The sequence below is a fragment of the Cupressus sempervirens genome, chromosome 4 (genome assembly GCF_028749045.1).
Source record: "Cupressus sempervirens isolate cs-2001-9-10 chromosome 4, ASM2874904v1, whole genome shotgun sequence".
In the NCBI taxonomy this organism is placed as follows: Eukaryota; Viridiplantae; Streptophyta; class Pinopsida; order Cupressales; family Cupressaceae; genus Cupressus; species Cupressus sempervirens.
Window position 1 is genome coordinate 224,158,236 of NC_143121.1, and position 13,794 is coordinate 224,172,029.

The 13,794-nt window shown below is 35.4% G+C and overlaps 1 protein-coding gene and 1 long non-coding RNA gene across 2 annotated transcripts in view; both read left to right on the forward strand.

The window, feature by feature from the left end:
• Positions 1-13,794, forward strand: part of LOC149560807 (uncharacterized) — a 57,418-nt gene that overhangs the window by 21,229 nt on the left and 22,395 nt on the right. Inside the window, exon 3 of the long non-coding RNA XR_016363383.1 lies at positions 12,695-12,786. This is a non-coding gene — a long non-coding RNA (uncharacterized LOC149560807). The remainder of the gene's footprint in view (positions 1-12,694; positions 12,787-13,794) is intronic.
• Positions 1,484-2,170, forward strand: LOC149560808 (uncharacterized). The gene is made up of 2 exons (XM_089823670.1): positions 1,484-1,560; positions 1,712-2,170. Exons 1-2 carry the CDS (start codon positions 1,485-1,487, stop codon positions 2,125-2,127), a joined length of 492 nt encoding a protein of 163 aa, XP_089679796.1. The 5' UTR covers position 1,484; the 3' UTR covers positions 2,128-2,170.

Below are 13,794 nucleotides of genomic sequence, written 5' to 3' on the forward strand. Positions count from 1 at the left end.
ATGGGTTAGAAGTGTTTATAAACACTTAATTGTTTTTGCAAACTCATTTGAAAATGAAAATATTTAATAGTGACCTTATAAACTATTCTATATATTTTTTTAAAATGGCAAATCTTTATCAACATGTGTCCCTTATATCATTATAAGTGTGACGTGTTTAAAGAAAGAGAAAATGGAGAAAGATTAGTTAAAGACTTAGTATTTCAAATCCTTTGGATTATGAAGAGAGATTATAGAGATTTCTATTTTGGTCGAATTCATACTTTGACCAAGCTTTTTGGAGATCTTTATGGTCAGTCAGAACATTTTTAGGGATTTTTAACGAGTCATAGGTTTTGTTATGACTTAGTGCAGTTGTTAGGAAGTGAGTCATGCTTCTTGATAAGTGTTGACTCCCTTTTTGTAGCCTAGATTTCTGCATTCGAACCAAATGGCTGGGATTTTATTTAGGGAGTTTTTTGATTTCATTTTGGGGGGTGGGAATTATGCAAAGAAGGTTTATGTGACAACTTTTTGTCCTTAATATTTTTGTGCAGAAATTTGTAACCCGTTTTTGGAAAGATCAAATACAAGTGATAGTGGCTGAGTCTATGATTTTTTGAATCCATTTTGGAGCCTTCCCTTCTTTCTGTAATTCTGTGTATGTTCAAGTGATTCGATAAAGACAACTAGTGAATCATCATTTTTCCATGTTGTTTTGTCTCACCCAAACACCTAGTTGCAGAAAAGTATGTTTGTTTGCAAGTTGTAGTTCATGTTTTGAAAGGTGAAGCTGATAAGAGAATTATCCATTTTCTTCCCTATACTGGTTCATTTTCAGACTTTATTACAAAATATTTATGCAAGCCTATATAGAAAGGAAGTGTTTTTGTATTCATTCAGATATGCCAGTGATCCCTCCTAGTTATTAGTATTTGAACTTTCATATCATTTTGGTGCATCACCTAATTCTCTAGTTTAGGGTTTAAGATTTTAAGTTTATTTCAGTAACTTATATCCCTTTCTCTCACAATTTCATCTTAGTTTTTTGGAGTTATCAGTGATTATCCAATAGGAACCGGCCTAGAATTCGGAGGTTTCATTTCTAGTTACGTATTTTCCATATGTAGAAATGAATCCCATGTTAGGCAAGATTGTTAAACTTGTTTAGTTTAACAGGGTGCAAAATTTTAGTCTTAACAGTGTTCTCTTGCTTTCAAGTTTCAAGTTTCACTTTCAACTTTCAAGAGACAATAATATGCTTATTTTGTTTATTTTAATTTGTATTTTGGTTTCAAATTTATTTATAATATACTAATTTTTTTAACATTAAATTTTATTTAATTTGTTTTAGGTCCCCTTTTTGGCAAATTGCAATCGATATTGTTACTGTTTGTGGTCTAAGGTTCAAAACCCCTAGTGCTAACAAGCTAGGAGGCCCTATTTTGATCCAAAGGGTGGTTGATGTAGAAGGTGCAATGAAGAAGTAGCGTGAGGTGTGGAAGATGAAGGGTTGCACCATCATGACTAATGGTTGGACTGATAGGAGTAGAATACTCAATTTTCTTGTCTCCTCATCAGGTAATTGTACTTACAGTCTTAGAAATTAAAAATTTAGAAGTAGAACTTGTGCTTAAGTGATTAAGTTTATAACTTTATAAATAATGAATTAATAAATTATGAATCATGATTCATCATTAATCATGATACTAATTTGTTTCTTTTTCTTCAGGTGCTGCCATTTTTTTGAAATCAATTGATGCCCCAGGAAAAACAAAGAATGTTGAATATCTCTGTGAGGTAATGGATGAAATGATAAAGGACGTGGGTGAGGAGAATGTGGTGCAGATAGTTATAGAAAATGCAACAAATTATGTTGCTGCAGGAAAGCTATTTATAGAGAGACACCCTCGAATATTTTGGACCCCTTGTGTTGCTCACTACATTGACCTCATGTTAGAGGATCTTGGTAAACTCTCTTGGATAAAAACAATTATAGAGCATGGAAGGAGTGTATGTAAATGCATATATAATCAAACATGGGTCTTTAACCTCATAAGGAAGCACAATGAGCAAAAGGAGCTGTCTCATTCAGGGGTCACTAGATTTGCAACCAACTTTCTCACATTGAAATCTTTGCTTGATTGAAAGGGAGGTTTGAGATGCATGTTTGTTAGGGAAGAGTGGATTGCTTCATCATATGCAAAGACCACTGCAGAGATTGATGCAGTTGATCACGTTTTTTGTGAGGCTTCTTTTTGGACATCGATTGCTGATATTTTGACGATAATTTTCTTTTTGTCTTAATTTCAACTTTATTTTGTTTACGAAATTATGTTATAAATTATTGTTCATTTTTTAAAGAAAAATTTAAAGATGATTATTTCTTTTCCAACTTTCATAATGATTGCAGTTTGTAAAGCCGCTTCTTGTTCTTCTATGATCTGCTGATGTAAAGAAGCCCTTATAGGGCTACATTTATGAGGGCATGGATAGAGTGAAGGAGGTCATTTGCTCTTTTTTTGCAGAGAATCGAGATAGGTATGGGCTTATATAGGATGTCATTGATAGACGTTGGCACAATCTACTTTATAGGCCTATACATGCAACAACCTACTTCTTTAATCCAGCATACCAATTTAGCCCACATTTCAAAGCTGATGATGAGGTGTGGAGCGGCCTCCATGATGTTGTAGAGAGAATGTCACCTAATTCAAGAGTTGGAACAATTGTCATCCGTGAGATTGAGTTGTTTAAGAAAGCTCAAGGGGACTTATTTGCACAGGAACTGTACAAGAAAAATAGGACAGAATTGATGCTTCGTAAAAATCTTTGATTTTACACCCTAATTTCTAATTCTATTACCATTTTAATTTGATAAAGTCAAAGTAATTGATATGATTTAAAATTTTCTTGTTTCAGATGCATGGTGGGAGATGTTTGGCACAAAGGTGCCAAATTTATAGAGGATTGTGATTCGCATCTTGAGCCATCCATCTAGTTCATCAGGATGTGAACGTCATTGGAGTCTATTTGAGCACATACACTCGGAAAAGTGCAATAGGTTGGCAGTGAAAAAATTGAATGATCTTGTCTTTGTTTACTACAACCTTTGCCTTCACCATAGACAAATCTTTGGCACCGATACATCACGATTGTATTAGAGAATGTTGATCCACATGCAGAGTGAAACACAAAGATTATTGATCCTCTCTTTAGTGATGAAGATGTGGAGTGGGTACATCAGGTGGATCGGAAGGCTGAGGCAGTAGTGATGGCAGTCGAGGAGGCTAGAGCGCGAGGAGACAAAGTGCAGGACCCTGAGGCTAGGAGTGATGGATCCGAGTCTGATGGTGAGGATTATGTGGGTGAGGATGAGGATGATGATGAGGATAAGGATAAGACTCAGCTTCAGACATAGGGAAAGAGGATGACTCTATAGTCTTCTATGACTTATCTTAGGCGCACTCATAGGAGGACATACTACTATGAGCTTTAGTCTTCTAGTTGTTATTTTGATATATGTTTTGAAGTTTTGATACCATGAATTTTGTAATTCATGAATATTGTAGACATTTGAGTCTTTGACACTGGAGTGACACTATGTTTATTACTTTTATAACTTTATAATTTATAACTTTATATTGTGTTATTCATTTTTTAGTCAAAATTTTTAAGGATTTTAAGATTGTTTCATGCATCTTTTAGTCAATTAACATCAAATACACAATAATTGAGATAAATAGAAGCTACTTAATACACATACACAATTTTGCATAGATCACATAAGTATAAAAGCGAACATACTACTAAGGCTCATAGTAATCTATGTCCTATGAGTACACTTAAGATAAGTCATGGAAGACTGTAGAGCCATCCTCTCTCCCTGTGTCTGAGGCTGAAACTCATCCTCATCCTCATCCTTATCCTCATCATCATCCTCATCCTCACATACATAATCCTTATCATCAGACTCAGGTCCATCACTCCTTGCCTCAGGGTCTTGCACTCTATCTCCCGACTCTCTTTGCGCTATAGTCGTCTTGACTGCCATTGCTACTACCTCAGCCTCCTGATCCACCTAATCTACCCACTCCACATCTTCATCACTAAAGACAGGATCAACAATCTCTGTGTTCCACTCTACATGTGGATCAACATTCTCTAATACAATCGGTGATGTATCAGTGCCTAGGATTTGTCTATGGTGGAGGTAAAGGTTGTAGTGAACGAAGACAAGATCATTCAATTTTTTCACTGCCAACCTATTGTGCTTCTTCAAGTGTATGTGCTCAAATAGACTCCAATTATGTTTGCAAATACATTCTAATTACGTTCGCATCCTGATGCACTGAATGACTCACTCAAGATGCGAATCGCAATCCTATGTAAATTTGGCACCTTTGTGCCAAACATCTCCCACCATGCATTTGAAACAAGAAAAATTTAAATCATATCAATAACTTTAATTTTATCAAATTAAAATGACAATAGAATTAAAAATTACGATGTAGAATCAAAATTTTTTACCAGGCATCAATTCTGTCTTATTTTCTTTCACAACTCCCATGCAAATAAGTCCCTTTAAGCTTTTTTAAACAACTCAATCTCATCGACTACTATTGTTCCAACTCTCAAATTAGGTGACATTCTCTCTACAACATCGTAGAGGTCGCTCCATACCTTATCATCAACCTTGAAATGTGAGCTGAATTGGTATGCTGGACTAAGGAAGTAGGCTGCTGCATGTATAGGCTTACGAAGTAGATTCTGCCAACGTCTATCAATGACATCCCATATAGGCCCATACCTATCTCGATTCCCAGCAAAAAAAGAGCGAATGACCTTCTTCACCCTATCCATGTCCTCGTAAATGTAGCCGTCTGAGGGCTTCTCTCCATTAGCAGTTCGTAGGAGAACAACAAGCGGCTTTACAAACTGCCATCATTATGAAAGTTGGAAGAGAAATAATCAGCTTTAAGTTTTTCTTTAAAAAATGAACAATAATTTATAACATAATTTCATAAACAAAATAAAGTTGAAATGAGGACAAAAGGAAAATTACTGTCACAATATCAGCATTTGGTGTCCAAAGGGAAGCCTCATAAAAAACGTAATCAGCTGCATCAATCTTTGCAGTGGTCTTTGCATATAATGATGCAATCCACTCCTCACTAACAAACATACGTCTCAAACCTCCCTTTGAATCAAGCAAAGATTTCAATGCGAGAAAGTTGGTTGCAAATCTAGTGACCCCTGGACGAGACAACTCCTTTTGCTCATTGTGTTTCTTCATGAGGTTAACGATCTATGTATGATTATATATGAATTTTCATACACTCCTTTCTTGCTCTATAATTGTTTTTATCTAATAAGAGAGTTCACCAAGATCCTCTAATATGAGGTCAATGCAGTGAGCAACACAAGGGGTCCAAAATATGTGAGGGTCTCTCTTCATAATAAACTTTTCTGTAGCAACATAATTTGCTGCATTATCTGTAACTATCTGCACCACATTCTCCTCACCTACGTCCTTTATCACTTCATCCATTGTCTCACAAAGATATTCAACATTTTTTGTTTTTCCTGAAGCATCAATTGATTTCAAAAAAACCGTGGCACCTAAAGAAAAAGAAACAAATTAGTTAGTATAATGATTAATGATGAATCATAATTTATAAATTCATAGTTTATAAACTTAATCACTTAAGTACAAGTTTTACTTCTAAATTTTTAATGTCTAAGACTAAGTACAATTACCTAATGAGGAGACACTAAAGTTGAGTGTTCTAATTCTTCTGTCCGTCCAACCATCAATCATGATTGCAACTTCCACACCTCACACCTCACACTGCTTCTTGATTGCAACTTCTATATCAGCCACCTTTTGGGTCAAAATTGGGCCTCCTAGCTCATTAGCATTAGGGGCTTTGAACCCCGGACCACAAACAATAATAGTATTGATTGTAATTTGCCAATAAGGGGACCTAAAACAAATTGAATAAAATTTGAAGTTAAACAAATTAATAAATTTGAAAACGAAAAACAAATTAAAATAAACAAAATAAGCATATTATTGTCTCTTGAAAGTTGAAAGTTGAAATTTGAAAGCAAGAGAAGTAAGACATAAATTTAAATTTAAATAAATAAGTACCTTGCTGCATTGAATGAAACGTTGTTGTAGATGAAGAAGTCTCCAAGTGCCAATTTTGCGTAATTATGCTTCTCCTTGTTTCAACCCATGCTCTCAAGCGATGGTTGTGCACCTGGAGCCGTGCGTGGAACAAACATGGAATCAAGTGTCGATCTTTAATGCTTGCGAATGCGAGGCCCAATGGCTACACTCATAGAAGCAGCGGCATCCGTAGGTGGAGTAGGGTATAATGGAGATTGAAAACTAGAAGATCGCTATTGGGCTAGTTGTGCCATTTTTTCTTGTTGCTTCTTTTTCAAATTTTTTTCTCCATTTTTTCCTCTAGAAGAGTTTTCATGTCTCGCATAATATCTTGGGGTACATCTTTGCAGTTTTTAGCATCACGCCTAGTTATATGTGTTAGGTGATACTTCAATCTATTTATTCCTCCCCCCTTATATACTACACTGCAACCCCAACATGTAACAACTCCCTTTTTGTGCCCCGGGATGGCATGTATTTAATCCCTATCCCTTGCTATTGTACTTGGGTCTATATCAGGGTTAAATGTAGGCCTAGTTCCACTTCCCTCACCCTGAGGCATTATGTCAAATTTAAATGTATTTGCTGCTAGGCTACTACAATATGAATATATTATAAATAGAAAAAAGTTAACATCGAATTAGATTTTTAAATATTAGGGCCTTCTTACTTTGTTATCAACATAGATTAGAATAAATCTAGATTCTGAATAGTAGATAGTAGAAGTAGAGACTAAACAAATATAAACAAAATGAGAAGTAAAAAATGTGAATGTAAAACATATTACAAAACAACACAAAGAAATGCAATTTATTGCTCACTTTTTCAAATTTGCACAAAGTCAAACAATGGTAATTTAGGGAAGTTTGTTGAAGCCTCCTCCAAATGCTTCCTTAAGCTCCTCTCAATGCTTAAGTGTAAGCTACAAAGTTGCACAAACCATCAACAATCAATATGGGATAGCCAACTAGTTTGCTGATTTCTCTCTCAAAACTCCAATATTCTTCTCCAACTCTTTCCTCTCTATCATCACAAGGATAAGAAAATGGTGGAATGACCTTTTTAGGTCAATTAGATGTTATAACAATTGGAAAAATGCAATTAGTCAATGCTTTTTAATGTTTTTTTGCACTTTATGTGTTTTTCGCCAGCGAGAGTCCTAGGCTTGGGACTCGGAGAGTTTGGCGAGTCCTTAGACTCGGTGCCAGGACTTGGCCGAGTTCGAGTCCAAAGGCCAATTGCCTCGGAAAGTGGGACTCTGCCTCGGACTCGCAGAGTCTCGTTACACTGATCCAAATAATTATCCCAATATACCTTTGGTTGTACCATCTTTCAATCCTTTGCCACATTTTACAAGCCAAGAAGTTATAGTTGAAAGCCCTTAATAAGAGCTACGAGAAATAAGAAATGGTCAGCTTAAGATAGAAAACTTTCAGCAATGAGCTGGTAAATATTAAAAAACAACAAAATCATGCTAGGCAGCTATACCAAGTTCTAAATTAGGCTGCAAATCAACTTTTCCAGCAGCAAAATCAAGGTCAATATCAAACAAATAGGCAAACTTATCAAGATAACTTTGCTGATAGACAAAATTTCAAACAAAGACCTTTTAGACCTTATGCTCTTGCCCCTTTAAATACTACTCCTCCTTTAAATGCTACTAGAGATATTGTCTCTACTCAAAATAACTTAGTAGCAGACTATGATCGGTGTTACCCTTGCCATCAGCAACACAATTAATCTATGTGCTCTCATGGAGTCATTAATCAAGCATTAATGGTTTAGGTTGCTTCTAGTACACAACCTACATTTGAAGTTGAAGTTGAGAAACAACAAGAAGTTCTTCCTATAAATGCTACTTTCATAAACTGGCAAGAAGAAGAACATTGTGCTGTAAATAGAGATGATGTCTCAAGTGTTGTTTATACTAGAGCAAAAAAGAGAGCACTAGAGAACGAAATAGCAACAAGTATTGATGTATCATCTGAGAGGCCATCCGTACCTCAAGGGAAGAAAGAACAACAAAGAAATCCTCCTGTTGTTACTCAAGATCAACCCGTTCCTAAAGTCTAATCAAAAGTGCATGCTATTGTACCATTCAATATTGTGAAAAACATGAAAAGAATGAGCATCACGATGTCTATGTGGGATTCATTAGCTATTCCAGTTTAAACTAACTTGTTGAAGGAGGCCTTAGCAATAGTATTCCAAATCAAGTTTCTGATGAACCTCACAAAGCTATATTCACAAACCAAGAAGTTGTTTCCCAAGACAACAACAAGAAGGAAAATAAGATCCAAGGTAAGGACGTGAAGCCTCCACCGTTTTATGTTTCATTGATGATAGGAAATAAGCTGGTTTATAATTGCATGGTAGATAGTGGAGCCACAAGCTTTCCTATGCCCAAAAAGATAGCAGACTGGCTATAATTGAAGTATGAACCTTTAGAGAAAGGTGTAGTTCAGCTGGATGGTTCATGTGTTAACATAGTGTGTCTCATGAAAAATGCAAGTTTAACACTCCATGCACATCCCAACATTTCTATTCCTCAAGATATCTTTATAATAGATTGACCTCCATATTTTACCCTTTGTCTGTCAAGAGAAATTACAGCCAAAATAGAAGGTTATTTTTCCACAACTTGGTCACGCATATTATTTTGGACTAGGTATGGAACCAAAGTAATAATTAGGTCTGAAATACTTGCTATAAACCACATCGAACCCTATAATCCCAATCTAATTAACACAAATTGTGTAGTTTTTTACCAAGAAGAATACACTGATCTTATATTTCCAAATACTTAAGCTGAGGAATTTCTAGACAACCTATTGGATGAATGGGCAGTAGAAAGCGCTCATGACAGTCAAAGAAGGAAGGCTGAGGATATTGGTTTTGGCAATTATATGATTTTTGAACCTAATTCTATGATGCCCAATCTTGTTAAAAACCAAATCCGTTCTCTGAACAACAAAATCAGATCTAGAAAATGTTTTTTGATGGATCCAAAAACAAAATTGGAGTAAGGGAAGGTGCAATTCTTGTTTACCCACAAGGGGAGAATTATTATGTTGCATTCGATTTTGCATTTTCTTGTTCTAACAAAACTGTTGAATATGAAGGTTTGATACTATTAGAATAATCTTTATGTTTCTTTTTAATGCTCATTATTCTATCTTATTGCATCTCTGTAAATATTAGAATGTTTCTAATATTTAGGTGTAGTCTAGAATAGAATGTTTCTATTTTATTCGACTCTCCTCTTTGTATATATAGATCATTTGATCTCTAATCAATAAGTCAAGTATTTTGCTATTTACATTTGTAACATGGTATCAGAGCCTCTTTGAAATTCGAGAAATTTTTCAAAAGAAAAATTCATATTGAATTTTTTTTCCAAGTATTTTTGAAAAATCTGTGCTTTTTTCGAATTTTCTCTCCCTTAGATTAGTGAAGATCGCGATCCTATGTATTGTTTTCTTGGGCAAATTTTTTTTAGTCCTCATTCTACCAAATTGCGGATTGGTTCATGGGTGTCATTTTTCTTGTTTGTTTTGCCCTCGTTTTTCTTTTGCAAAAGGCTGCAAGTTACCTGTTCTTTGTTTCACCTTGGCTGCATTTTTTCCTCTCATTGTGGGCACCGATGCTTTTCTGGATTTCCCTTGCTGTTTGTGGTCGTTTTTGGTGATTCTGATCATTTTCAGCCTCTCCAATGGCCACCTAGGGTTTTTGAAGCAATCGGCTAGATTTTTGATCCCTCAAAATCAGTCGTAAAACTATTTTGAATACATATTCTTGGTGGGTTTTTCGAGATCTCAAAGGGGGGTTGGTCAGATTTTTCTGGGTGCCTTGATTTTTGTGCCTCAATTTTTGAGCTAACAGATTTGAATTCCGACAACATATTATTTCTGGGTTATTCGAGCTCTCTTCTAGGTATTTCTTCGATTTGTCTTTCATTTTCTCACCTCGTGTTAGCCGACTGGATGGTTCCGGCGGTATTTTGTAGCCGACGGTCCGACGGTGTTTCTGTAGCCGATGGTCCGGTGGTAAATAGTTTGTAGCGGATAAAATAATTGTGGCCGACGGATTCCTTTTGGAAGGTTCGGCGGTAGTATTTATATCCCGACTGGGATCATTGTAATTCATCATTAATCTACTATTGCGAATATTATTCTGCTGTTCATGTTTTATTGTCTGTATGCGTTGATTTACTTTACCTGTACGGTAAACAATAATCATAAACTTAGCCACTGTCACTTGCATTTAATCTTTCCAAAAATCGGGTTACAAATTTCTGCACCAAATTATTAAGGACAAAAAATTGTCACATAAGCCTTCTTTTTTGCATAATCAGGACCCCCTCAATGAGTTCAAAAAACTTCCTAAATACAATCCCAACACTTGGGTCGAATTCAGGAAAACAAGCTACAAAAAGGGAGTCAAAACTTATCAAGAAGATGACTCACTTCCTAACAACTGCACTAAGTCATAACAGAACCTATGACTCATGTTAAAAATTCCTAAAAAAAGTTCTAACTGACCATAAAGATCTCCAAAAAGCTTGGTCAAAGTATAAATTCGACCAAAATAGAAATCTTTACAATCTCTCTTTATAATCCAAAGGATTTGAAATACTAAGTCTTCAATGAATCTTTCTCCTCTCTTAAAAATAGGTCATACTTATCCACTTGTCCTCAATGCTAAAGATAGAAAACAAGGGAAACATGTTTGTAATGATTTGCCATTAAAAACAAAAATATAGAATAGTTTATAAGGTCACTATTAAATATTTTTGTTTTCAACTGAATTTGCAAAAAACAATTAAGTGTTTAAAAATACTTCTAACACATGGCACATACACATAGTGAAAAGAAAGTAAGAAAAGCAAACCGACTTAATAGTCTCCCACGGATTTTAAAGTTTATTCAATGCAGGAAAGGCGTGAGAGACTTAAGTCATATTAGCAACCCTAAAAGTTGCTCATTCGTGCTTCACATCGCATGGAGGAAAAGAGAGATAGTCGGCTAGGGTTTGCTGAGAAAACTCCATTGTTTGCCGTCACCAACTTGCTGTAGTGTTTGAATCACCTTGTTCTGCTCATTCTCTGACGTGTCTCAGTGCTGGAAGCACGATTTTTTCTCTTCTACTGTTATTCTAGAGTCACCATGGTCTCTTACGGCTAGAGGTAACATTTTTCCATTCTTAATAAACATTTTGCTGTTGTGCTGGAAGCACGACTCTGTTACATTTGATGGTATATTTGGAAACGTTATGACAAAATGTGTTTTCACTTTAGTGCTGGAAGCACGATTTTTCCTTTTAACAAAATTGTCTCCATTTTAAGAACTAGTGCTGGGAGCACGTTCTTTTGCAGGGTTTTTCTTTGACCTTATTTCTGGCTGTAGCATTGTGTTCTAAACCCACTTGACAGATAGGGTTTTGTTGTGCTTACATTTCGCCCTTATGTGCTAAAGGGTTCTGTGTTGTGTTCCAATCTAACCACTTCTTTTGGATCCTCAATTTCAAACTGATATATGCAACCATCGAGCTGTAGTTATCTTTATTCATGCATAACATGGAAGATTTGAGCAGCAAATCTTTGTATGGCTTGATAAACAAATTTTTGTTAACTGCTGGCACGATTTGGTGTTTTAATTTCATCATTTTCCTTTCCAGATTATTACTTTTTATGCAATGGGTTTACCTCTTACTGCTGTCTGACAAGAGTTTTGTCATTAATTTGGAAATCATGTGTTCACCAATACTGTTGTAACAAAAATCAGGGCATTTTTTATCTTAAAGTCGCCTTTTCATGAAAGAAAACAGGTATTTGCTGGTCTGATTTCTGTATGTATTTGACTGAATGCTCGTCTTTTAACATGCTTCGTGATTATCATCATACTAATCTTGTAGTTATGAGTGAGATTTTCTCTTTCCAGATAGAAATCATTTATTTCCACATTGATTCAACATGCTGTAATCATTTGATTTCTTTTGTCTGATATGAGCTTTAGAACATTCAGTAGTAACAGTGACAAAGTATGTGTGCATATCTTCGTGCTTGTTACTCCTTTTTTAGTTTAGAATACCTCAGTATATTCAGATTCTTCTATTGTTTATCTGTGACTGTTGGTAACTGTTGTATTGGATTTTCTGGAAGATCATTGTCTGCAATATAGTTTCCTGTATCTGTTTCATAGACACGTTAGAATTTCCTCTACAACTGTTGCTCCCTGCATTCCCTTGCATTGTATTACTTAAAGAGTTGCTTCTATTCACTTACAGCATATGCATAAACTTCATTTTGATGAAATAGATGCAATCATAACAAATAGAATATTTTATGATGTTCGAGCACGGGCTCGTGACACTCACAAACTACCTCTCTGTGATTTGCATCTGAATACTTAGAATGCCACATTGCTATTTTTTGTACGTATTCAAAAATAAGAAGAATATGATATGTGCGAGTACGTGGTTATAGATAACTAGTCTTTGCTTAGATCATAAAGATCTAACCCCACCTCTTTTCTCTTGCAGGAGAACGAAGAACCAGAAGCTTACCGGATCAAAACTGAACCATGGGTGACAATGCAACGATAGAGAACATCTAACTAGTCAAAGTCTGAAAGGCAATGACTGGTTATCTCTGACTTTCTCCCATATATTTTATTTTTCTTGTTCTTTAGCACGTATGAAAGATAGCATTTGTATTCTCGATTTGTGTGAGATACTTTGCCTTCAGTATTTCATTATTGTGTAAAATATCAATTGTATATTCATGAAATGAATGATACAAGGACATTTATATTCTTTCAAATAACAAATGAAAAGTGTTTTCAGCAAATAAAATTTGAATTTTCAGAACTGAATTTTAACATGTGTTAAAATTAAGTAACAATCATATCACTTGCTTGTTCATGATCACAAGCTTCTTCTTCATAAGAATGTTGCTGTCCTCAAACAAATCTGTGATGACATCATGCCATTGTAGAATGCCTTCTTCATCACGTGAAGTAAAAACACTAGTGGTTGCTCCACTAAGTAGAGGATCAAACTCCACATCCTCCTTAATATCTTGTGTCTCCAATAGACTTCCTTATGAATGAACAACATTCATTGGACTACAATCTAATTCTTTATTATGATAGGAAGAAGCAATGTTAAACTTACCTATTGAAGCATCACAAGAAACCATATCCTCAAGTGGCTGCTCCAAAGCAACTGATTTGTCTTCAAACACCTCTTGCTCTTCTTCATCTTTGAAGTCATCCGGAAGTGTCATGTGCCCATCTTCCTCTATGCTGATATGATTTTTATTCTCCATGTGATCAGCTATATGCTAGTCATCAACTACAGCAAACTCATTGTAGAGGTTTCTAGATACCTCACTTGTAGAGACCTCTTGTTCTTCCTTCTTTTTATTTTGTGTTGTGGACTTCTTAGAAATGGAAGTCATATACCTTGCAATTTTGTCTATGGTTACAGGTGAGAGCAATTCGGCCATCTTTCTTTGACTTTGTATAAGCTTCTCCAATTCTCCCATCATGGCAATTAACTACATCCTAGGAATAGCAATAATGTCTTCATTCTTCACCCAATAGGATGGCAGGAGACCGCTCTGATACCACTGTAATGAC

Bases quoted from the DNA above. Each gene is read 5' to 3' on its own strand.
- LOC149560808 (XM_089823670.1), top strand. From the start codon at position 1,485: ATGAAGGGTTGCACCATCATGACTAATGGTTGGACTGATAGGAGTAGA. The intron at 1,561-1,711 runs GTAATTGTACTT...CTTTTTCTTCAG, and splicing joins TTTTCTTGTCTCCTCATCAG to GTGCTGCCATTTTTTTGAAA.